Source organism: Alosa sapidissima, chromosome 24, assembly GCF_018492685.1.
Source record: "Alosa sapidissima isolate fAloSap1 chromosome 24, fAloSap1.pri, whole genome shotgun sequence".
NCBI lineage: Eukaryota > Metazoa > Chordata > Actinopteri > Clupeiformes > Clupeidae > Alosa > Alosa sapidissima.
The window spans coordinates 19,974,741-19,998,635 of record NC_055980.1 but is presented as its reverse complement, the minus strand read 5'-3'; the positions used below and the strand labels follow the sequence as shown (position 1 = coordinate 19,998,635).

At 39.0% G+C, this 23,895-nt stretch overlaps 1 protein-coding gene across 1 annotated transcript; it reads right to left on the bottom strand.

The window, feature by feature from the left end:
• Positions 1-1,980: 1,980 nt before the first annotated feature.
• Positions 1,981-17,502, bottom strand: LOC121700750 (nuclear GTPase SLIP-GC-like). Its single transcript, XM_042083953.1, has 19 exons — positions 17,453-17,502; positions 17,087-17,185; positions 16,304-16,409; positions 16,001-16,223; positions 15,446-15,670; positions 14,273-14,464; positions 13,499-13,677; positions 13,254-13,299; positions 13,060-13,167; positions 11,810-11,915; positions 9,670-9,803; positions 9,359-9,535; positions 5,243-5,403; positions 5,021-5,156; positions 4,312-4,420; positions 3,461-3,594; positions 3,291-3,375; positions 2,962-3,019; positions 1,981-2,802 (listed from the first exon to the last, which is right to left on the bottom strand). The coding sequence occupies exons 1-19, from the start codon at positions 17,478-17,480 to the stop codon at positions 2,655-2,657; spliced, it is 2,454 nt and encodes an 817-aa protein (XP_041939887.1). The 5' UTR covers positions 17,481-17,502; the 3' UTR covers positions 1,981-2,654.
• Positions 17,503-23,895: the final 6,393 nt, after the last annotated feature.

Here is a 23,895-nt window from a genome sequence, read left to right as displayed (position 1 = left end):
GAAAAGAGGAAGTAAAACAACCCTAGGCTGTGGGCCTGTGTATGAGTTGTTTTTCATTAGATGCAGAAGACAGGACACAAATTTCAACCCTTGTGTGTGTTACCCAAAAAGACTGTTATAGTGATGGACTCAGCGGGATCCACTTAATCATTCCAGACACTCTTGAGTTTTTGGTTAATTAATTTTCTGCCCATACTTCCTTTTCATGAGGAAAAGCAGCTGTTTGGGTCACTGAGCCCACTGAGTCCACTTGCTGACCAACCCCACTTGTCTGCTGATAACACGGCCCCTGATGTAGAGATCCCGTCCGAGTCCACAACCCCTTGCACAGATACCCCAGAGGACAAAAGTGACATGTTGTAACCATCATCTGTGTCATCTTCCCTAATTAAGCTTGAGAAGTACAAACACTATCAGTGATTTTAGTGACGAGTCATAGGACAAAATTGTAGTCAGCGAGTCATAGGGGGAGAGTTCCCCTGAAGGCTGTGTCCTTTCCCCTCTACTCTTCTCCCTATACATAAACAATTGTACCTCCAGTCACCAGTCAGTCAGGCTCCTAAAGTTTGCAGATGACACCACCCTTATTGGGCTTATCTCTGGTGGCGATGAGTCTGCCTACAGGTGGGAGATTGACAATCTGGTGTCCTGGTGTGGACAAAACAGCTTGGAGCTAAATGCTCTAAAGACAGTGGAGATGGTTGTGGACTTCAGGAAGAACCCAGCCCCACCCGCCCCCATCAGCCTGAGTGGCTGCCCTGTAGAGTCTGTGGAGTCCTTCCACTTCCTGGGCATCATCATCACCCACGACCTCAAGTGGGAGCTGAACCACAGTGCCCTCACCAAAGAGGCACAACAGATGATGTACTTCCAGTGACATGAAGAAATACAACCAGGCAAAGCCAATGATGGTGCTCTTCTACACTTCCATCATTGAGTCCATCCTCACTTCCTCCATCACCATCTGGTATGCAGCGGCCTCTGCCAAGGACAAGCGCAGACTGCAGCGTATCATTCGTTCTGCTGAAAGGTGATTGGCTACTGTCTGCCACCCCTCCACGACCTGCATGCCTCCAGGGCCCTGGGGCGGGCAGGTAGGATAGTGGCTGACCCCTACCACCCTGGACACACTCTCTTTGAGCCACTCCCCTACGGCAGGAGGCTGCGGTCCATCAGAACCAAAACCTCACGGCACAAACTTAGCTTCTTCCTGACTGCAGTTGGCCTCACAAACAAAGCCAGGGTCCCCCACTGGTACTAACACTAAATCTACCTGGACTCCCACTGACACCATAAGCCACGGTGCACTACTAACAGATATGTGAATACATATCTCTTCCACTTTGTTGTCATTTATGGTTGTCTGTCTCGTCCACAGGTAGTCCAGTTGAACACAGAAGGCATTGTAGATCAGATGTTTGCTCAACGCAACATGAAAGTCCCACTTATATGCAACTGTAATGAAGCTTAAGAATACATATTTGTCACCCTTTTACTTATGATTTGTGGCAAATAATCAGTGTGTAATATGTTATTCCTGTGTGCTATTTGATAAGTGTATGACAAAAGTGATTGTTTAGGAGTGTAAATCAGATAATAGGAAAATATCTTATATAAAGAAGGGCAGTCCTTATTAGTAGCAGACATAGGTGAAGAAACCCCCAGCCAACAACATAACTCGGAATTAACCTGGTCCCAGGCCATATTGACCATAATCAGTGGTGAACGGGGGAGGATTCCCACAGACATAGGGACAGAGAGTGGAGCAGTCGCATCTATAAAAAGCAGAAGTAGGCCTAAAAGGAGAAGTAAGGGTGGGGCCCGAGGGCAGACAAGCCGTTATATGCTCTGCTCCAACCAGTCTAGCGTAGCAGTAGGGGAACACTGCCAACTGGTGGGGGAGTAAAATTAACACCACAAAGGATTTTTTTTTATTCAATAAATTTAAACAGACATAGATGTTATTGTGTTGAAGTTGTTAATTGCCTACTGGATATTGTGTACACTGGCATTCGTCCTTATGCTTGTAGCAGTAGTAGTCATTGCCCCAGGGAAGGAACAGGGAAATAGCAGCATACCCATACCTGTCATCACTCCCGTTTTTCCCGGGTTTCTCCCGTATTTCAAGGTCATCTACCGGCACCATCCTGTTTTGTTATTTTTCCCGGAAAACTCACGTAATTTGCATGACCATCAAACATTTTTAAATAACAAGTTTTACTAATACTTTTAACATACTAAGGCTATGCTACCAGAATTCACCCCCATGTGCACTCTGTATCCCAACATCGGAGGTGGACTCTACTCAAAACTCCGAGTCTGAATATCTGATATGACAATGGGACAGGAGGAGGTGGAGACAGGGGTGTTTCAGACAAATGTTTCAATTTATGGATAAGCTGATGCTTTTCATATCTCAACATAAGATACATACCAATACTTTATTTCTGTAAAAAAAGGTAACTGCATAATCCACAAGGTAACAAATTGAGAGAAAAAGCATAACTTGCATCTCTTTTTAAAAAGAAATCTTAAATTCAAAGCAGCACTAAAGAAGCGCAATCTGTAGAAAGAGAGCTCCAAATTCCTGTAATTAGCTCCAAATTCTTGTAAGTAGTTTTATTTTGGAGGGAGGCAATGTTCCTACCCGAAATTCAACTTCCTATGGCTGTTTTACAAACAGGAGCTTGGGAGCAGGAGTCGGGACTGGAGTCGTAGTCGGGACTGGAGCTGGAGTCGGGGCTGGAGTCAGAGTCGGGGCAGGAGTCGGGGCTGGAGTCAGAGTCGGGGCAGGAGTCGGGGCTGGAGTCGGAGTCAGGTGGGAGCCAACATAGGAGCACATGGCACAATAGGTAAACAAAGAAACATAAGAATCAACACACAGGGAAACAGACCCTTACAATAAGGATATAAAATAAAACCCATGAGAGGAAACATTGCTGTTTGTCTGCATTTCCTCACAGCTGAAGGTCGACAAAACTGGAGGCAAGGGACATCTCTTTCACCTCACGCCTGATATCTACAAAACAGCAGTAAATGAGCATTAACTTATACCTGTACATTGTACAAAAATGCATTAGTGTGTACACTAATTGTCATTATGGTCCATTCCTGCACATTCATAAAACATTCTGGAACAAGTTTGTGTACATCCATCATGTTTTATGATATTTGACATTAGTTAATGTGGTAAGAACTGAAATGGCTAACTTTAGAAATTGTTAAAAAGGGATTGTGCCATCAAAAGCTGATCCTGTGGTTAACCCTGGAGTCATATGTATTAGGCCTACCTGGAAGAGGCAGCCCATCTTTAATGGTAAGGGCGTGTGTTACAATGTCATCCAACTCTTCTCTCAAAGTCTCTTGAATGTATTCCTTAAGTGAGAAGACATTTTTTTTTTAGATTTATGTAAGACATACTGTAAAGCTACATTTAGCATAAATGGGACAAAGGACTCACTGTAAGGTTTTCAAAGAGTTCCATCATGTTTGTTTTGGCTCTGGTAAACATGTCTGCCTTTGAATTCTTAATGTGGTCTGTCACCAACATCTGCCTTGCAATAAAAGAATGCTTTCCATATATTTTTGCAGCCTCTGACGGGAAATAGTGTGAATGGTGAGCGACTGTTTCATAGTCACATTAGTTCAACCAGAGAGACACAGGAAGAAGGATTCAAACTTAAAGGCGTAGTCAGCATTTTTGTGTCACATAAAGCAATCAACACCTCATGACCCATAGCTGCCCATTCTCACTGTAAAAAATGGTCTCTGTATGAAGCCCAGGCTCCAGGGAGGATATAGGGGGATATCGTTTCATCCTTGGTTAAAATGTAATGTATGTTGTTTGTAAAAAAGTGTCTGCTAATAAATTTAACATAAATATAAACAACTGCACCTTGAACAAGTTACACAACAGATATACAACTTGATTCAAAGCGAGTGTAGGTAATAAATGTATCACTGTAGCTAGCAGCTAACAACCTAAATGATGGAAAACCAACAATATCATGCTCAAAACAAACTTTATGGGGGAAAAAACACAGTGCGGTGGGCCTAATTCAACGAAACATGGATGAAGGGAAGTGCCTGCTTGATAAGCCCAGTAAAAAGCTCTCAAATACTGCTCTGTTGGTGATGGATGCTCTGCTGTGATTTTGTTTTTGGATTGGTATAATATAAAACAAGATTGGCCACTGTTTGAAATCGCCTACCTACAGCACTAGGAATTTCACATTTCCCCCGTGTATATTTGAAAAAGAATTTGGAACTGTGGAACGGTTGCCATTAATTGAATCTTTGAAATGAACTCACCTGAGTAAACTGGGATCATTTGGAAGAGAATGGACTCATAGAGGGAATTGAAGATTCTTTTCTTCCTTTGAAAAATGTTATCCTCGATTCTTGAGATCAGTCTGTTTTGCTGAAGGAGTGAAAATGCAATTACATTTCTGTGCCCTTATTGTTTCAATTGTAAACATATTTTTCTGTTATTTCAAGCTTTGAACTTTAATTTGGAACAATACAAGCAACACAGTTGTTCGAAAAAACTTGTTGGTTGCCATAATAAATTAGCTTAGTTAGTATATAAACAAGCATTGTCCTCTCACACTTTAGCAATGGGTGGAATATCTACTACTATCTTGTACACAGTTATATTGTGTTGCTGTAATGAAAAGTTCTACAATAACTCAAGGTACTAGGCAGGCTTTCTGTTTGAGTCTGGCCCTCCATGGCATGGTTTATTATTACGGTCTCAAAACACACACTGACACACACACAATAGATTTCACCTGTTAGGGTTAAACACAATGATATTATAATGTGTTTTGTTGTAAGATTAGTCCTATGGTGTTTTCTTGCACAGCCTTGAAACAGTGTGACAGTTAATTATACAAACTGCAGCTTTGAAATATTTTCTGAATTGGTCTTCTACACTACCTCTGAGCTCTCCCAGACTTAACTGCTAATATTAAAATGTTAGAATGCTTAGTAAATTAATCTTGTTAACAAAAAAGGATACCTGAGTCTTAATGAATGTCAGGTTGAGTGACACTGGAGATTCCCCGTAAAGCTCAGTGATGTCACTGTTGATGATGTTGAATCTGTGCAGCATCCCTCTAATTGATTTGTCTGGTTTTCCTGTTAGTGGGCCATCCCTGGAATGTGCATTTAATTTGAGAAATTAAAACTTGCAAACATGCAAGAAAGAAACTAATTGTATCAAATAACACAAATTACTTACACTGGGAACATATTTTGAAATTGTCCATTAACATGTTTGTACATGTAGGTAGCAAGAGATGCATTCAGATCTATAATTGTTCCATTTTTAATCCTCCTGAAGCCATTGTTCTCACACAAAGCCTTGAATGTCATATGATATCCCCTTGCATCCTTTATTCCCTGGAAAAAAAGTTAATTTAATTGGGATTGACCTAGCCTGGGTGCCATTCCGAACTTAGTCCCGCCCACAACATTTGTGGTCGGGAAGTTCGGTCTGGCATTGCTCCATAGTGGAGCAAGTATGCTCGCCCTAGATCGGGCGGACCAATCAAATCGGGCTTTACGATGATAGACCAGGCGCTGTTTCTCACCTGTCCATCACGTCATCTGAGCACGCTTAGATTAGGCTTATGTTTGAAACAAAAACGGTGTGTGTCTAGAAGGATACATGGCTTTTAAGACCCCGTATGGAAAATGCATATTATTTAATGAGGTTTTATCACTGAAAACGATTATTTCTGAAAACTTTGGCCAAAGTTGAGATGTGGGAAAACTCGTGGTTTCACTTTTATCAAGGGAAAACAGCACTGTTGCATTACGACATGTTCCCTCGTTCGTTTGAAATCTCTGATTGACCACCTGTTCGAGGGATTTGCGACAGCCTTATCCAGCTGTTTAACATGTTTGTAGCATGTCAGTGTTCAACAGAATTATTTTTAAAAACGGAGGGGATATAGGCTATCAGTTTTTTTCCTAATAGCCTACTCTACTAAGTATCTCTCAGATTTCGCTAATGAGTGTTGTAGGCTAGGAGTTATTGACGCACTAACTTTTACAAAAGACCAGAAAACAATGTTAAGGCATTTGTGGAGAAGAATGATAGTTTGTGTGTTTTCTTCCTACACCTCAAGGTAAGCTATTTCGTTGCTCTGGTTGGTTAGGTCTATCCAATTAAGTGCATAGGCATCCCCCCCCCCCCCTGTATTGGTTGAAACACACCCTATAATTACGTCCCAATGGAGCAGTATCAGACTCATATTCTGACTAGAATTGAGTATGACTACGTCAGGCTAGGATTGACCATTTTTCAAAAAATATTTGACCACTGATCAATACCAGCATCATGGACTATCAAGATCAGGATGTAACTACCAAATCAGCCCTTCAGCCTGAGAAACAGTTGTTTTACATGGACAATTTGTTGAGCCATTCCGATTAAGCTATTCTGAATGAAAAATGTGTGCTATCTGTTTGGGTACTTACCCGATTGACGGACGGTATACATGGCAGTTCAATCAGAATAAGAAAGGAATACACCAGCCCTTTCATTTAGAATAAAATTCTATCAATCTATTTTATCCGATTAAAATTATTGGATCAGCAGTTTTATTCCGATCAAGGTGTTTATATGTGTAATTTCTATTCTGATTGAGCCATCATTCCAATTCTAATCAGAATAAAAGTGTCCATGTAAATCTACCGATTATTTAATACACATAAGCAGTGATGGGTGTAATGTGTTAAAGCAGGGGTTTTCAAATTGGGTGAATATGACCTTCCCCTTGAATTACTTCTGTGAATTCATTCAGCTTTCTGTCAAAATGTCAATGTGACACCGAAGCTTACAGCTATCATTTACTAGCACTTTGCAAATAGACCTCTGAAGTTCGCCTACGAAAAAGCTACTATCTTTGATCATATAAAGAGATCTTGATATTTTCCCTTTGGGAAAATAGCATGGGGATTTTGAATTATCACATCTGTTAAACTCTCGCGGGGATGAAGAAATCGGAAATGCAAACGTTTTGCTCTATAAACTTTAGTCCTTTGCCTTCTAGTGTATATACTGTAATCTTCGGTACGTTAAGATGGCACACTTGGATTTTTTGCTATCCCAGAGCTAACTTGCAATGCAACTGGCCATACTGTAGGTAGCTAGCTTCAATAAACACCCGGATCTTCTTATGGGCAAAGATGGAAGCTATATCGTAGACGTCTGTAGTCACTAAAAAGTGATACATGTTTTAAACACACAATGAAACACACAATAACACACTGCAAAAACTGCTTATCTAACATAATCTAACCAAGTGTTATCTTAAATCAAGATAAAAAAAAAAAAAGTTTTCAGTATAAACAAGCGTTTTCTCCGGAAATAATTTCACTTAATTTAAGAAAGGTTTGACTTATTTTAAGACATCTCCTCCTGAAAAAAAAGTAAATTTGTCTGACAGTGCTTTAAGCAAATTTAGGTAGGTAGGTAAGTAATTTCATACTAAAAACAATACCAAATAGATTTTTTGATCTTAATATAAGATTATTAACACTTGGTTAGATTTCATTTTTTTGCAGCCATCTTTGTCCAGTCATTTGACATTCTGAACAAGCTCTGGTTGCATCCTGGGCAGCACAAAAGATGCCAGACTTCATGTTCCAATGCAAGGAATTTGAAAACTAAGGAGCAAGGAATAACAATTGATAGGTAAGAAACAGGCGTACTACATTTTATATTTATTTTCCTCCATGTAAATAGTGTTCCATAACCATTTTTTTCATGTAGTTTATCTACCTTCAAAGATAAAACACCATCCATGGCCATTGATTGAGCAATGTGCAGTATGAATTTTAAGGATTTATAGCCCAAAACTCCTACAGCTTGTCATTACACTCCATTTGTTTACTAGTAAGTATTGACGGGACAAACATGGCAGCTGTGCTGACGTTTTCTACCTCATATGCTTTAGCGGACAAGGCGATATCTAGCTATATATAGTATCTATGGTTTTAAGTGAGGTAAAAATCCACTTTGTTCTGCAGCTTCTGTTTGGACCCTTACTAATAACAGCCCCAACACTGGAAGTTACTTGTCATTGTAGGTATATAACACAGGTGATTTCCAAGGCCATGTGTGTTGTTTGAGCAGTGGCGTAACTATAGTAGGTGCAGCAAGTGCAGTCGCACCAGGGCCCGTCGCTACCCCCGCCCTGCCTCCTTTTTTTTTTTTTTTTAGAACTTCACCATTAAGAATCAAACTATCAAATAAAAACGGCTAAATCAAATTACCATCTTGTCGTCATACTGTTTCGCCAGAGTATCTTTCTTTCTACTGAGATGCAGCAAGGATTTCTGGGTAGGCTAAGTGATTTGTTGTGATTTTTTGAATGGATGGTGGCTGCACATTTCAGTCATCGTTCCAACCAAAATGCCCTTCAAATACAAGAGCGGCTGCAAGAAGCGGCAGGAGCGTAAAGAGCAAGGGGAAAGGGTGTACTGCTCTCATGTTGTTTCTGACATTGCCTTTGACTGTTGCAACAGCTGAGCGATCTTTTTCCAAACTCAAACTTATTAAGACCTATACCTAAGGAGCAGCATGGGGCAGGAGAGGCTCAGTGGGTTAGCTATCCTGTCCATTGAAAATACGAGAGCCAGAGCATTAAATATTGGGAACATCGTTGACGATTTTGCACAACGATAGGCTCGTAAGATGGCCTTTTTCTAATGGACTAATTCACGCATATTGAGGATTGTATGCATATGAATGATTTAATTTGGTTTCTGCACGGTTAAATAAGTTAGGCTACATTGAGTTTTGTTTCTGCGCAGTGCGAGTTTATAAGCAAGCAATCTACGCTTGCAGTTTCAGCAGAGGGTTGAAAAGGCGCATTGAGCGCATTGAGTGTTCCCATAATTCCATGCGAGTTGATGTTAATGCAGTAATATTAGATTACCCTGGCCTGCAGGCTGTTAATAAAATTATTTTTAATGTTTTCACATGTAATGGATCCTATGTAGTCGTTTGTTTTTTATTTGAAATTGTAATCTGTAACTACTAAACTACTTCGGTGCCTCAGGCCCTTTGCATAAACAATTGAAGTCACCCTTAATGTGTATTGCATGTATCAGAGCAAATTCATCCTGGGCCAAACAATGTAGGTATGGGGCCCGTGGAGCGCGCTTGCACCTGGGCCCACCATTTGTGTGTGTGTGTGTGTGTGTGTGTGTGTGTGTGTGTGTGTGTGTGTGTGTGTGTGTGTGTGTGTGTGTGTGTGTGTGTGTGTGTGTGTGTGTGTGTGTGTGTGTGTGTGTGTGTGTGTGTGTGTGTGTGTGTGTGTGTGTGTGTGGGGTTTTTTCTTACTGTTTTAATGACGTCTTTATCAGCGGTTTCCAGGGAAAGGTTCTCTGATTCGTTTACCCCCTCAGAAAGGCACAACTGCAGATGATTGGACTGTCGTATGAGGAATGCCTTCAGGAAGTACAGTTCTTCCTCCAAATTTTGTTTCAGAGCTTTCATAGCATTCTGTTTTACCTTCAACTGAAAATAAATAAATGGATTAACTGTATAGTAGTATATGGTTGAGGACATTCTGAAAATACACTAAGAAACAAATGTCCTTAAATATAAAATAAAGGTTTCACTCTGATTTGTCACTAATGGTAAAAACTCACGGTCTCAGAGACATTACTCTTGGCACCTTGGATCAAGGACAGAATACCATATGCTCCTTGAATGTAATTATTTGCTGATGTACTATGATGACCATTGTCAAGTTTTTCCAGTAGTCTCCAAAGCTTTGGGATTTCTGAGAATCATAATGATGTAGGATCAAATACAATATTATACTTGCAATACATTTAACAATAATAATGAATATAGCTGAAAGCAGCAATGAGGGACCCAAGTAGCCGGAGTTGCCATGGCAACTCAATGCCATTACATCAGACACATACTGTACCTGAAAGCACTCACAGCAAGTTTTGTGTCAAGCAACCAAAGACTGTCTGACTTATAAGGTAACCATACTGGTGGCTTTTACTGTTTGGTGCCAATTCCGATTGGCTGTGACCAGGATAGGAATTTCACGGCGGCCACGACGGTCATGGCCGTCGTTGCCTCTTGCGTTGACTTGCGGTGCCCCCTTCTTTCAATATTCTGCTTTGCGTCCTACTAATAGCGATTTTTATTTAGCCTGTGTGGCCTGTCAAAATAATCTTAGCATTCACAGCGCAAATTAATTGAGTATTTTACGCAGTGGAGAAAGTGACAGCGCAAGAAAGAAAGTGCGTCCAAATTCCATTCATCTCAGTTGAACTACTCGCGAAGTAGCCTATTCATCACACAGACATCACAACGGTGTTGAACGGTTCGAGAGAAAAGTAAATAATATAATTCAATTTAATCATACATTCTACTGAAGGTTTTGCGTCCCATGATCTCCCAACCCATTCATCTCGGTGGAATACTTCACGAACCCTTCTTTTAACACACGACAAACCATATATCAGAATAAACAGCAGACCTTACCGAACACAAAGGTGTAAAGCAGTCCCCTGTACAGTTAGCCGTTCCAGAGTAATCCAGTTTTGAATTTGCAGTAAATTTCGACATGCATGAATGTCTCCAAATTTGGGCTTTTTGGGGAGTTTTACAATGTGTTTAAATTGTTCCACATGATTTCATAACGGGCCAAATACAAAATAAATGTTACAAATATCGCCTAGATATTGGTAAATCAGAGGACAGCTGACTGAGTTTGTGAAAGTAGCCTTAGCCTAATGATCACAAAATGCTAAGCATCCATCTAGGCTATTTGAGTTTCTTAAAGCTGAGCTGGTTAAATTGTTCAATACATGATTTTATAACAGGCCAAATATAAAATAAATGTTATATATAGCCTAGATATCTGTAAATATTAGATGATCAGATGATTTACAGTTCTATGTAATGTGTCATGTTTCATGTTTTTGTAATGTTTCATACAGTGATGCAGGTCTAGGCTAAATAAAACTTTGATAATTTTTATAGCCTACTACTGTATAGTTAACTTTGGCCTTGGTGCCCTGACATGTGGCCTTTGTGCCCCCCACCAAATATGCCCAACTGAAGGCCAAGTGGCCTTGCCCCCAGAATGGCGAAATTCCAAGCCTGGCTGTGACGGATGAATGCTTTCAAGTATTCAAAATCCATTCAATAAGCTTAGTCTGAAGATTATCTGTGCTAAGTTTCGTGACAAATGGAAAAACGTGTGACCTGTAAACATGTTTTTTGTGTTTCCAACAAAATCCATCGATTAAGTTGACGTCACAAATTGGCACGTGTTGGCCTTTGGACCTCTCACAGTATTGTCAGACAGAACTAGCAAGTTTCAAATCCAAACACAAAACAATTACACGCCTCTTCACAATAGGGTCCATTATAAATGTACTAAATTTTGTTTTATATGAAAAGTGTTGCTGAGATATGATCTCACGTCTTGTTTGGGGCTTTGTCTGCAACTTCGATTGGCTGTGATAGGCGGACACTTTTGAAAATGAAAAAAAAAATCATCCAATACCTTTTGTGAGGATTGGTCTAAAAATCATCTGTGCCAAATTTGTTGAAAGTTGGACAACATTTGTGAGGCTTTAGTTTCATTTTCGAGAAAATCCAAAATGGCGGAAAATCCAATACGGCAGAAATTGATGTCAACAGGCCCAACATTATCAGACATAAGGCTTTTGGCTTAGTGTAGACTGGCATTATGATAAAGTGGACACTATGCATTCTTCATGGCTAGCTAGGCACACAATTATTTCATAAAACACTCACCTGTGTCCTCTTTATTCAAAATGCAGCCATCTTCTTTCTGCTGAAAGAAATCCTTGGCGCTAACTGTAAAGACCTTCAAGAAGTCCTCATCACATGTGAAATTATTCTGATAAAAACAGAAAACAAATGGGTAAACACTTTAATTGAAAGTATCTACATAAGAGTGACAGTACACGGTTATAACTATGACATGACACTGTCATGAATGTGTCATAAATATGATAAACAAGTCATACACATTTAACTGTTATTAAGTGTCAATGTCACTTTGATTAATGTCAAGTTGTCATAATCAAGACAACCCAAACAATGTCAAGTTGTCATGACAAAAACCAAATGACAATGGCCGAAGTCATAAATGTTCATGACTTGTTTATAACATTTATGACACGTTCATGACAGTGTCATGTCATAATTATGACAGTGTCATGTCACTCTTATGTAGATACCTTCAAGTAAAATAGTTAATAAATGTAAGTTAATAAAGTTAAAATACAGTTTCCTTTTCTAAAAAAATCTATACTGAGATGTTTTGAGAGATCAGTATTTCAAATGTAAATTAATCCAATAAGTAGGGTTGAACTACTGTATGATAGTCATTGATATGAAGCTTTTAAACTTTGTTCATAATTTTAACTTTGATTATCATCATAATCTATGGTTAATCTGGTTTATCTAACATAACTTGTAGTGTACTTGCTTATCTGGTCTTACTTTGGATTCAGTTTATTTGATATCGGTTTCCTTTCAACTTCAAACTTATTAATTTATCCACCATTCATCTCCTTTGTGACCATCACTTTAATGCGGCCCAGGGGTCAAAAGCTTGAAGAACCACAAGCAATGTAACCTCTACACACCACATCCCAAACACAGTTACACACGTGCACAATATGTATACACTACTGATACGCAGATAAAGAACTTTTCCTCAAAACAATTTCCCAAATTGCTGAAGGGATGATTCCCTGGTGTCTAGGCCTCCTACCTCTCTGGGCCTAGCCCTAAACACACGTGCAGTCTATTTCACATGAGAGGTGGCAAAGACGATGAGGGGAGGAGTGCTGATAAACAACTTGGTTATATTGAAGGTCAATTTATATATTTTCTGGAGTCAGATTCATTGTAGTTTTCTCATGATTTTTTCCTTGAGATGTGTCTTTTACAGTCTTACAATCTTAAAATATCTAAAAAAAAGATTTTTTTTTTTAGAAATAGGATTTGATCATAAAATGCATTGCTGTTAATACCTGTATCTCAGTTTGGTCGGAAAACATTGTCCTGACTTTTTTCTTGGCTTCTTCATTCCGGTGTAGTATACAGGCCCGTTTCAGCTGTTTTCCATAATCCACCGAGTCCTACAAATAAAACAAATTATGTTAAATGCCATGATAAATATAAAGTTCTACCTGAACATATCACATCTATTGATGAATACTACAACCTGTGTTGCTGTGACATTCAGGTCTTTATCCTTCAACTTGCAATTCCTGGGAATGATAAGTATACTGTACTGTGAGGTTGGTCTGTCATTGTATTTCGGTAAATATTCTGTAATAATCTGTGATATTAATGCAATGATAAGAAACTCATAGCTAGTGGTATGTTCTCTACGGACGGACTCATGGATAGTCTGATGGATAGTTGGATGGATGGACAAATGGATGGATGGATGGATGGATTGCTCACTTCATGTATGACTTGTAATTTATGTCATCCGTCTTTGTGCAGATGAAAGTGATGCTGTTGCACTCTCCGCCATGCCCCATGTCTTTGATGCAGCTGGTGAGAATCTTCCATGGCTCCTTGTCAGACGCAGCCCGGTTCATGTCATTGACAATCCACACCGTGGAACATCTGCTTAAGCACTGAAGATGGAGTCAAGGTTAGATCAGTATAAGTATATACTCTTTTGATCCCGTGAGGGAAATTTGGTCTCTGTATTTATACCAATCCGTGAATTAGTGAAACGCACTCAGCACACAGTGAACACAGTGAGGTGAAGCACACACAAATTCTGGTGCAGTGAGCTGCCTGCTACAACAGCGCCACTCGGGGAGCAGTGAGGCGTTAGGTGCCTTGCTCAAGGGCACTTCAGCCGCTTTCTACTAGTCGTGGTTCGAACCGGCAACCCTTCAGTTACAAATCCGAAGCGCTAACCAGTAGGCCACGGATGCCCCCATTCATTCACTTGAATAAGAAAATAGCTGCCTAATGAGTGTTGAACATATGTGTGGGCCAACATATCTTGGCATTACACTTGCAAATACATTTTGTGTAGTTATAAGATAGCTTTTTTTACATTGTTCTTTGCAAATTAAATAGATAGATAGATAGATAGATAGATAGATAGATAGATAGATACTTTATTGATCCCCAGGGGAAATTCAAGATGGTCAAAAAATTGGATTAGAAAAAAAATAAATTGGATTAGAAGTGTGGTAGATGTCAGTTAGATGTTACCTTCTTCCACATTTCGTCTCTGCTTTTATTGAAATCTCCAGTGCCAGGAAGGTCAATAAAGGCAATGTTTTGAAGGCCTTTGCCAGAGGGTATCTTGATGGTGACAGTTTTAACCAGTGGCCAGAAGTGCTGCCCAGGGCTGGAATCATCAGACCTCGTGAAACTGTTGATCTCTTCTGAAAGTTCAGAGGCCTGATGATACATAATTGACAAGTATTATTCAAACAAATTAAACTAAAACAAGATGCGTAGGTATATAGTTAGTTTTCATTAGAGAGTTTAAAGATTTTATTTTATCTGAGATTTATTTTACTGCTGACTCAAAAATATACCCAAACTGTCTCTATGTGTACGAATGGCAAATAAAACCTCTAAATTCTATCCTCTATTTGGCTAGCAAGACATTATCAGTAGCAAGTTTGCAATTCTGAACAGTCACCTAAATATTGTCAGCCATTGTTGCTAGTTGATACCTTACGCACAGCTTTCCCCAATTCTGGTGGTCTAACCTGCTTATGTGTAGTTACGGTTATGCTTATTGTTTTTAGCTGACACTTTTGTCCAAAGCGACTTACAGAATATGAACATTACAATAGTTAAGGTTAACAGTAAACCGTTTTTTAAAAAGTTGGTAAGCTTAGTATAGTTAAAGGAACCATATGTAAGATTGTGGCCAAAACTGGTACTGCAATCATTTTCAAATTACTATAGAGCAGTGTATCCCCTCCCCGTCCCCCCTGACTTGAGGTTGCCAACCCGGATGCCGAAACACTACTGACTTAGTGATTAGTAGATAGGTGGAGGGTGGCACATCAGGCCAAAACACAACATGACATGACAATAATATTATGACAATATCCTGGCTGAACTACTGTTATCAGTGATATAAGTATTTGAAATGAACATGATTTTTTTATGTCTAGTGACATATCAGGGCCATTTTATAAATAATTGAAATACATTCTTTACATATGGTTCCTTTAAGTAACCTGGTATCCACAAGCCAAGAGACAATGGTTTGTCTCCTGCTGTTTCCTGCATTGGCTGTAGGGATATTCTGAGTATATACTAATAACAGAGATAACAGAACTATATTAACAGAACTGCTAACAGAGATAACAGAACTATACTAACAAAACTTTACTAACAAAACTTTACTAACAGAGAACTTACAGTGGTGCATGACACTGTTTTCTTGGATGACACAAGGAATTCTGGGATGGCTGCAAAATTCTGTTCATCTATCAGTTCTTCCAGGGTCGCATTTCGTCTAATATCCCCATAAACGGCTCGTACTTTCTCCTGAGCTGTGCTCAATGTATCTTCATCTTTATCTTCATCGCTCTCTTTGGCTTGTGACAAAGCATTTAGGTGATTTTTAACCTCCTCTTCCCACTCCTGATTAATTAGAAAATAGAGGTTGTGTACAGTAAAATAAAATGTAGCATTGCTAAAGTGCCATCTAGTTAAATAAAAAATGGTGTGCCAACAACCAGTGAGTACCACAGTCCCCATTCATAAGTCTTAACACTAACATACTTACTTTACTTACTTACTTACTGTAGTCATTTAAAGTATGCATTGCTTGAATTTGTTCCCTGGAGTTAAATTTCAATTAATTGCACTCAATTAATTTCAACATTACACTAATTTACCACTTCAGTTGTACAGTATGTCTGACACTTTACTAGGAACTACATCTGACACATGCATGTATACTGTAAATACCTCTTTGGGAATGAAGTCAATCTCTGCTGTGTAGTTGGAGTCAGTTGTGCTGAACTCAACTTGAATAATGACTGAAGTGCATGCAGTGATGGTTCCTGATGGCAACAGGTCTTCCTCTCCCAAGATGGTATTTATCAAGGAACTCTTGCCCACTCCCGATTTACCAAACACACCCACTGTGGTTTTCTTCTTAGAGGTTGCATCAAGCTTTGATATCATCGACCTGAACAGACACAAAACTGATCAAATAATGCTTATAATTTGTAGTACAACTGTTGTAGCCACTAGAGTTATAATACTTACTTGATGTATTGAAGGAATTCTTCGTTGAAGTTAGAATGAGGAATTGAGTGTAGTTTTCTTATGACTTGTGACATAACTAGTTTTGCCTGTGTTAAGGAACTCTGATCTGTGATAATACATGAAAGCATAAGTTACAATAAATATAACTGCAAGCAACACTAACAAAGCCAAGTGACAAAGCCCCATAATATGTATTTAACAACATGATCAACTGATTTGAAGATAAAAAACAAAATGACTTTCCTCAGAACACATAATGTTCAAATAACAATTAATTTGGAACGACAGGGTTAAATCTTCCATGTTTAACAACTGTAACTTTTTGTGATTTATTCACACTGCAAAAAATGAAATCTAACCAAGTGTTGATAATCTTATATTAAGATCAAAAAATCTATTTGGTATTGTTTTTAGTATGAAAAGACTTACCTAGCGCTCTCGAAAGATCATTTTGACTTAATTTAAGAAGACTTTGACTTATTTTAAGGAGTCTTATCAAGACAAATTTGCTCAACGCACTGGCAGACAAATTTGCTTGTTTTTAGGACAAATTTGCTTAACGCACTGGCAGACAAATTTGCTTGTTTTCAGGATGAGATGTCTTAATTGAAGAAAAGTTTGACTTATTTTAAGTTAAATGAGTTCATGAGAAAGTGCTAGGTAAGTGTCTTTATACTAAAAACAATACCAACTAGTTTTTTTTTATCTTGATATAAGATTAATAACACTTGGTTAGATTTTGTTACATAAGCAGTTTTTGCAGTGCACTTGTACTGGTCTGACCTGTTTTTCTGTCGGCTGCAGGGACACAGAAACGTTTATTCCCTTCTACAGTGAGGCCACGCGAAGTACATGCCTCATTTTCAAGGCTTCTTTTCACACCTAAGGATAATTAAGGAAAACGGATGTCATATGGATGGTTATGGAAATGAATATGCAAATATCCATTTGAACACTGACATGTGTCATTATGGTTAGGAAGGTGTTTGTGTTTCAATCTGACTTGAAAATAAACAAATTACATCTTTTCACACCTCCCAATAAGCAAACAAGAAACTAAACAAATAAAACAGATGGCTGAAGAATTGTTTTACAAATTATAGTTAAAACAATAACTGTTTTAAATGTTATATGACATCAGTCCAGTACCTTTAGTATTCATTTTTGCAGAGGCCATTTTCTTATATCTCGGAGATAATAATGTGGAAACTGTGGGGAAATATTAATTGGATAATTTGAAATATGTAAACTGTCATCAAGAAAGACTGTTTAATAACCAGTGAACACGATTAAAATAACATAAATGGTACACTAAATAAGTAGGTTATTTACACGCAGGGCTCTATCTTGGCGATCAGAAATGCATGGTCAGTTGCAAAAAGCTTAAATACATTTAGGGGTGTGTCCAGTCCACATTCGGGGTCATTTTGTTATCAAACGTCAGGTGTATTGTTCAAAAGGGTTGTTCTTCTGTTTCTTAATCAGTCATGGGTGTTTTGGGCGTAACATCCTTTTAACCAATGAGAGTGACATCTGTCATTCCCTTTAACAGCAAGCAGCGCAACTTCAGCGTATCGACATTTTGCCAGTCAGCGGTGCATTTGAAAGAATCTGCTTGCATGTGAGAGCCTGTGTAGAACACAAGGATTCCACTAAACCTTGCTTTACTGGAACCTATTTGTGATATAGTCAACGACAAAACAGTTCCACACAGTTAAAGGAAATGTATGTAGGAAATGTATTTCAATTAATCATAAAATGGATATGTTACAACAGTAGTCCAGCCAGGATATTGTCATTTAAAAAGTGAAGTTGCAGCCCTCAACTGATGTTGATGTTGCGTTTTGTCATGTCATGTTGTGTTTTGGCCTGATGTGCCACCGTCCACCTATCTACTAATCACAAAGTCGGTGGTGTTTCGGCATCCGGGTTGGCAACCTCGAGTCAGGGGGGGGGACACACACCACTCTACAGTAATCTGAAAGTGATTGCAGTGCCAGTTTTGGCCACAATCTTACATATGGTTCCTTTAACTACTTTCACTATTGACTGACAAGGGGTTACCATCGAAAACGTAGCCTGAAAAAAGCAACACTTACCCCAATGTTCGGATGACTAAATAAAAATCCTAAGGATATTTATCCTGCAGAGGAGTTGCTGCTTACATCTGTCAAAACCTGGAGGCAAACATATAGAAAAAATTGGTCATCCTAGGCCCTACGGTTCTCAAGATATTCACAGAAAACTGTGTCTGCCCTACCCTCCTTTCGGGGGGTCCAGTCCAGCAGGGGGGGGGGGGGGGGGCTACAGATCAAAACGAAGAATGACGGTTCCATGCTATCCATGTGGGGTTACATGCCCACCAAGTTTCGTGTACCCTGGTCTTTCAGTGTCCCAGGAATCCTTGTTGGTGTACGGTCAGTAAATGTACACATAAATCATTTTATTGTAAGGCCCCCCATGAACGAAAGTTCACAAAACTTGGCATGCATTCGGAAGGTGTCATAATGATCCTACACTTTTTGACCATGTCAGCCAGAGATATTACATGATGATGAAAATTAGGTGATGAAAACACCTAATTGTTTGCTTTTTAATTTTTAACTAGGTGGCGCTATACATGACATAAGTGGTAATGGGATGGGTTGACATGCCCCCTTAAGACCAACATACAAAAAAAAGGCCCTACGGTTCTCGAGATATTCACAGAAAACTGTCTCCGGCCACCTACAGGCCAGTTGGTGTATAGTAACATAAATTTATTTATTGTGTGGCCCCCCATGAACGGAATTCCACGAAACTTGGTGTGCATTCAGAGGGTGTCATAATGATCCTACACTTCCAATTTTGTGCAGTTTTGACTATGTTAGGTCACAGATACCTGCGATTACAACACCTCATTTTTACTTTTTTGTGTTTAACTAGGTGGCGCTATACATGAAATGAGTGGTTATGGAATGGGTTGACATGGCCCCTTGAGATCAACATACAAAAAAAAAATGGTCCTCCTAAACCCTACGGTTCTCGAGATATTCACAGAAAACTGTCTGCCCTACCCTCCTTTCGGGGGGTCCAGTCCAGCTACAGGGGGGGGGCTACAAATCAAAACGAAAAACGATGGTTCCATGCTATCCATGTGGGTTACATGCCCACCAAGTTTCGTGTACCCCGGTCTTTCAGTGTCCCGGGAGTCCTTGACGGAAATTTGGACATGCGAAAAAAAAAAAAAAAAAGAAAAAAAAAGAATAAAAACCTATATGACCGCCGCTTCGCTGCGCGGCAGTCATAATAAGGCCTATCAAATTTGGTATAAAAACTTACAAAGCGGGTCTGATCAGATTTAGAATCAAAGGGGCCCCTGAGGACCATGCCAACCATCTTTAAAGATGGCCAACAAATATGGGTTTTGTTAGGGGAAAAGGAATTGAAAGCAGGAACTAACAACTAATACAGTTTGACCATAAATCTTTCATTCTTCACATATACTTGTAAACAAGGCCCTTACTGTATATATTTAACCACATTATAGTCAATAGGCCAAAATCATGTGTTTTTTACAATATCTGTGCCCGAGGTTCCTAATTCAACCCCAGTGCAGGACTGAACAAGATAATCATAAGGCGAGTATTTTGAAGTTCCAGTATGTGAGAAACTTGATGTGCCTAAATATCTTCAACCTCAAGTATGCAGCTAATAAAGAAATAGAATTGTTAATTAGACAAGGTGAACTTCTCCCCACTGTGGAATGCAAAAAGGAAAGCTACAAGGAAGGGAATTCAAACACGCCAAATACCTTGCCATCAATTGATGTCATGGTGGTTCATTAAGATCTGTAATTTGTTTCTGTTAAGGATTGTTATAGAGGCAATAGGACTGGTCGCCTATGTCGGTACCCTTTGCTCTGAGAACCTGCGTAGGTAAACTTGCTTGTCTTTACTTGCGTACGTCTTCACACAAGGAGGGCTTCACACCAGGGCTGACGCTAGCCGTAACTAAAGTACTGTGAGCTTCATTGAACACAGCTGTTCTCATATTAGCTGATTGTGATTAGCGTAAACCATTTTTGCCTACTGTAATTACCAATTATTTATTATAAAACACTTGTGTGTAGTATCTACCACAGGTGGTAGTAGAAAATGTAAGTGTCAAATACAAAAGGGTGAGCCTTGCTTTGTGTGAATATCATAAACATTTAATTTCTTTACATATTTACATAAAAAAAGCACAGAAACACATTAAATGTTATGATATGTTTTTAAACTGGTGGCAAGAATATCCCAATATAGCTGAATTCACCTCAGCCAAGTCAGCAATTCCCTTATACTACAACTCTAACTTCAGACTCTACAGGTTAAATCCCCCTGTGCTACAAGCTCGATGGTGTTTTAAGCCCCCACCATCAACTTCAAGGCAGTGCTGCGACCGTCGACTTCAAGGCACCTAACCCTGACCCTTGCCTAACCCTAGTACCTGCCATGCAGCGCTGCCTGGAAGACGACGTTGGGGGCTTAAAACACCAAGTAACGTGCTGCAACTCCTGCTGGTAACTAATTTAACTTATCCAATTGACTTATATGATCAGACCTTGAACAGGTGTGTTAAATTAGGGGAACTACTTTTCAATAATACAATAGTTTGCATTATAGCAGACAAGAAACATTAGATTAATATAATTTTACCTAGGCCTACTCCTAATAAAAAATATAGTCAATTAAACTTACTGTTTATGGTTGAGGTTGTGATATTCCCACTCCTTACCTACTACCTCCACATTTGAATGTCTGAAATGAAAGTAAAGCTGTTTCCAGTCACAGACAACAAATCCTGTCTTACCACCCTAACTGCAATGTTCAAATTATGAATTCAAATTAGTTTTTTTATTTCATAGCCACGGCATGTAGGCTATGACAGGAAAAACCTGACCAGCAAACAATTTTCGGTTTGGGGAATGTTTTGCAAACATCGCTGAAGGGTGCAGGAACATTTGCTGCAAAGCCAGTAAAACAGTTTTGTAATGTTTTTTATAGAACGTCTAAATATTATAGAACCTCTAAAGGTTTACTAAAGGTGACCTTCAGAACCTTTAGGGAACATCCCCGAATGTCACGTGTTTGTTGAGTGGTTCGGCCAACACAGTGACTATCTTCCAGCTGTTGTAGCCCACTGTACTGCACTGTACTACTAATTACTACAATATAAATAAAACATTATTTTATTAAATATGTTAATAAAATAATAAAAAGTAAAATAATAAATCTAATTTATTTATTTTTTTAATAATAATAAAATAATTTAAAAAAATAATACAAATAGATCTAATAATGGTAATTTGTTATGAGAAGATGAAACCCCATTATCACGTCCCAATGAAACCATATCAGACTCAAATTCTGAATATAAAATAAGTATGACTACTATGACTATGACTATACTCTAAATTTGATTGATTAACAGAAGTGTTTTGTCCTACACATAAGTCCTAAAAAGAAAGACCCATTAATGATTAGGTGTGTCCAAACCTTTGACCCGTTGTTTACATTTTAAGCCTAGTTTTATGTTGTACTGTATTGTTTAATGACGACACCCATACATAAATGCTACTATGCACAAAATGGGAATGTATAGAAGATGTATGCACACTTAAGAGAAATAAAAACAGTGAAAAGGACCAAATTCATTACAAATGCAGTTTTTAATAGAGACCACATTCTGATGAGAATTGTTTTGTTTTTTTCTTTAAGCACAGCACATAGTGTCTTGGAGGAGAGGGGCAAAGAAGGCATATTCCCCATTGTGCCTGACACAAGCCATTCTGTAGAAAACAAATAAGAATGAAATAAAATGACATACAAACAGATTTTCTTTCATTTTGGCCCCGTTCATTGATTCCATGTGGAGAACAAAGAATTATTTTGTTATGGTATATTGTGTATGTATGTATGTATGTATGTGAAAATGAACACGAATAAACATGCATGCACCACGATTAAACTGTACAGATATGTCTGTTTGGCTCAGATGGTCTTTTAGGTTAGATGGAGAGTAAACACCAACGTGTTTGAGATGCATCTCACTGATTGATCCATCATCTGCACTGCCTAACATGAACATACAAAAAGGTGAGGTTGATGAGAGCTAAGGCATGCTGCTTTTGGAGTAATGGAGGTTTGACCTGAATAAATAAATAAATAAAATAATATTAGGTCATGGGATGGGCATGATCTTTGTGTCAAGCACATAAATTAGCCAATGAATGTCAAAATCACATCATCAGTTACAGCATAATTTAACATTTCTAACTCATAAACTGTGATGCTCTGTGTTTTTAATGTTAAATCAGGACGAGAGAGAGCTTGTGACATGAGAGCATATTAACGAGACAATGTCAACATCACAGTGAGTTTCCCCACATCCCAGACACTATAGCAGGTTATCCAACACTCCCTTTCAATTTTTGAATAATCATACCAACAGAAACACTGATCTCCCACCAACAAAATCAGATAGCTACCACTGAATTAACAGCTACATTCGGTCACAAACGTTTTTGTTCATCATTTTTCCAAAGGGCATGCTTCCAATAAGAAAAAAAAAATCAATTCCTGAACAGGGTCTCTTGGACCTCTAATAGCCAATACGTATGTACAGTACAAAGCACTGTCTGACACCTCATCACATTTACGACAATCCCTCTTTACAAAGACATTAGCCACGTAGCAGCTGACATCACCAGATTAAGACCAGATCTGGCTGGTTTTTAATGTGGATCCAGGACCGGGGGGAGGGGGGGGGGCGGTCTAACAACATTGTTCGGTGACTAAACGGACTACGTGTAAACTGCAGAGCTGCCAACCCTCAAACAAATGAATAAATCTGAGTAGGTCGTGAGTAGAAACTGAGTAGGCCGTGAACCCTTTAAAGAGAGGAAGAGCGCTGTGGCTTTTTTAATTTTATTTCAATGGGATGGGGTGGGATTGGGAAATTACACGGTTGGACTTGAACCTTGGTCCCCGTGGGCACTTGGACCCACATGTGGTATACGGGCGCTGTAGCCAGTTGTGCCACAACACCTCCCAGCCTGTGGCTTATTCTCAGAGGTGTTAAGAGGTTAAGAGTCCGACTTCAGAAAGTAAAACTCCTGCCACATATTTGCTCCGACCATCCACTAAACCAGCTGATTCTAATTGGTACAACTCCTCAGCCAGGTAGATGAGCTAATTAGTGAAATCACCTTTGTTAAGTGCACAGGTAGAACCAATACATGGTGGGACTTTTTACTTTCACACTTTTACACCTCTTCTTTTTCTTTGCTAGGACAATGAAGGCAAAGGGTTCACAATTTACTCTGAGTTTGCATATTTGGGTTAGGCACTAGACCACATAATAGGAATACCCCTCTAGTCCACTTCAAAATCAGCCGCTACCTGGTTTCTGCACAAACAAAAAGGGTTCGGACACATTCTGTACAAAATAGCCCAGTAATTCTCAGAATATCCAAACATTATGAAATCACAACCTTTAGAAACTTTTTTTCCAATTTAATTTACACTCTTGAGAAGAAAAAAAAAAAGATCCAAATAGTTTTTTTTTTC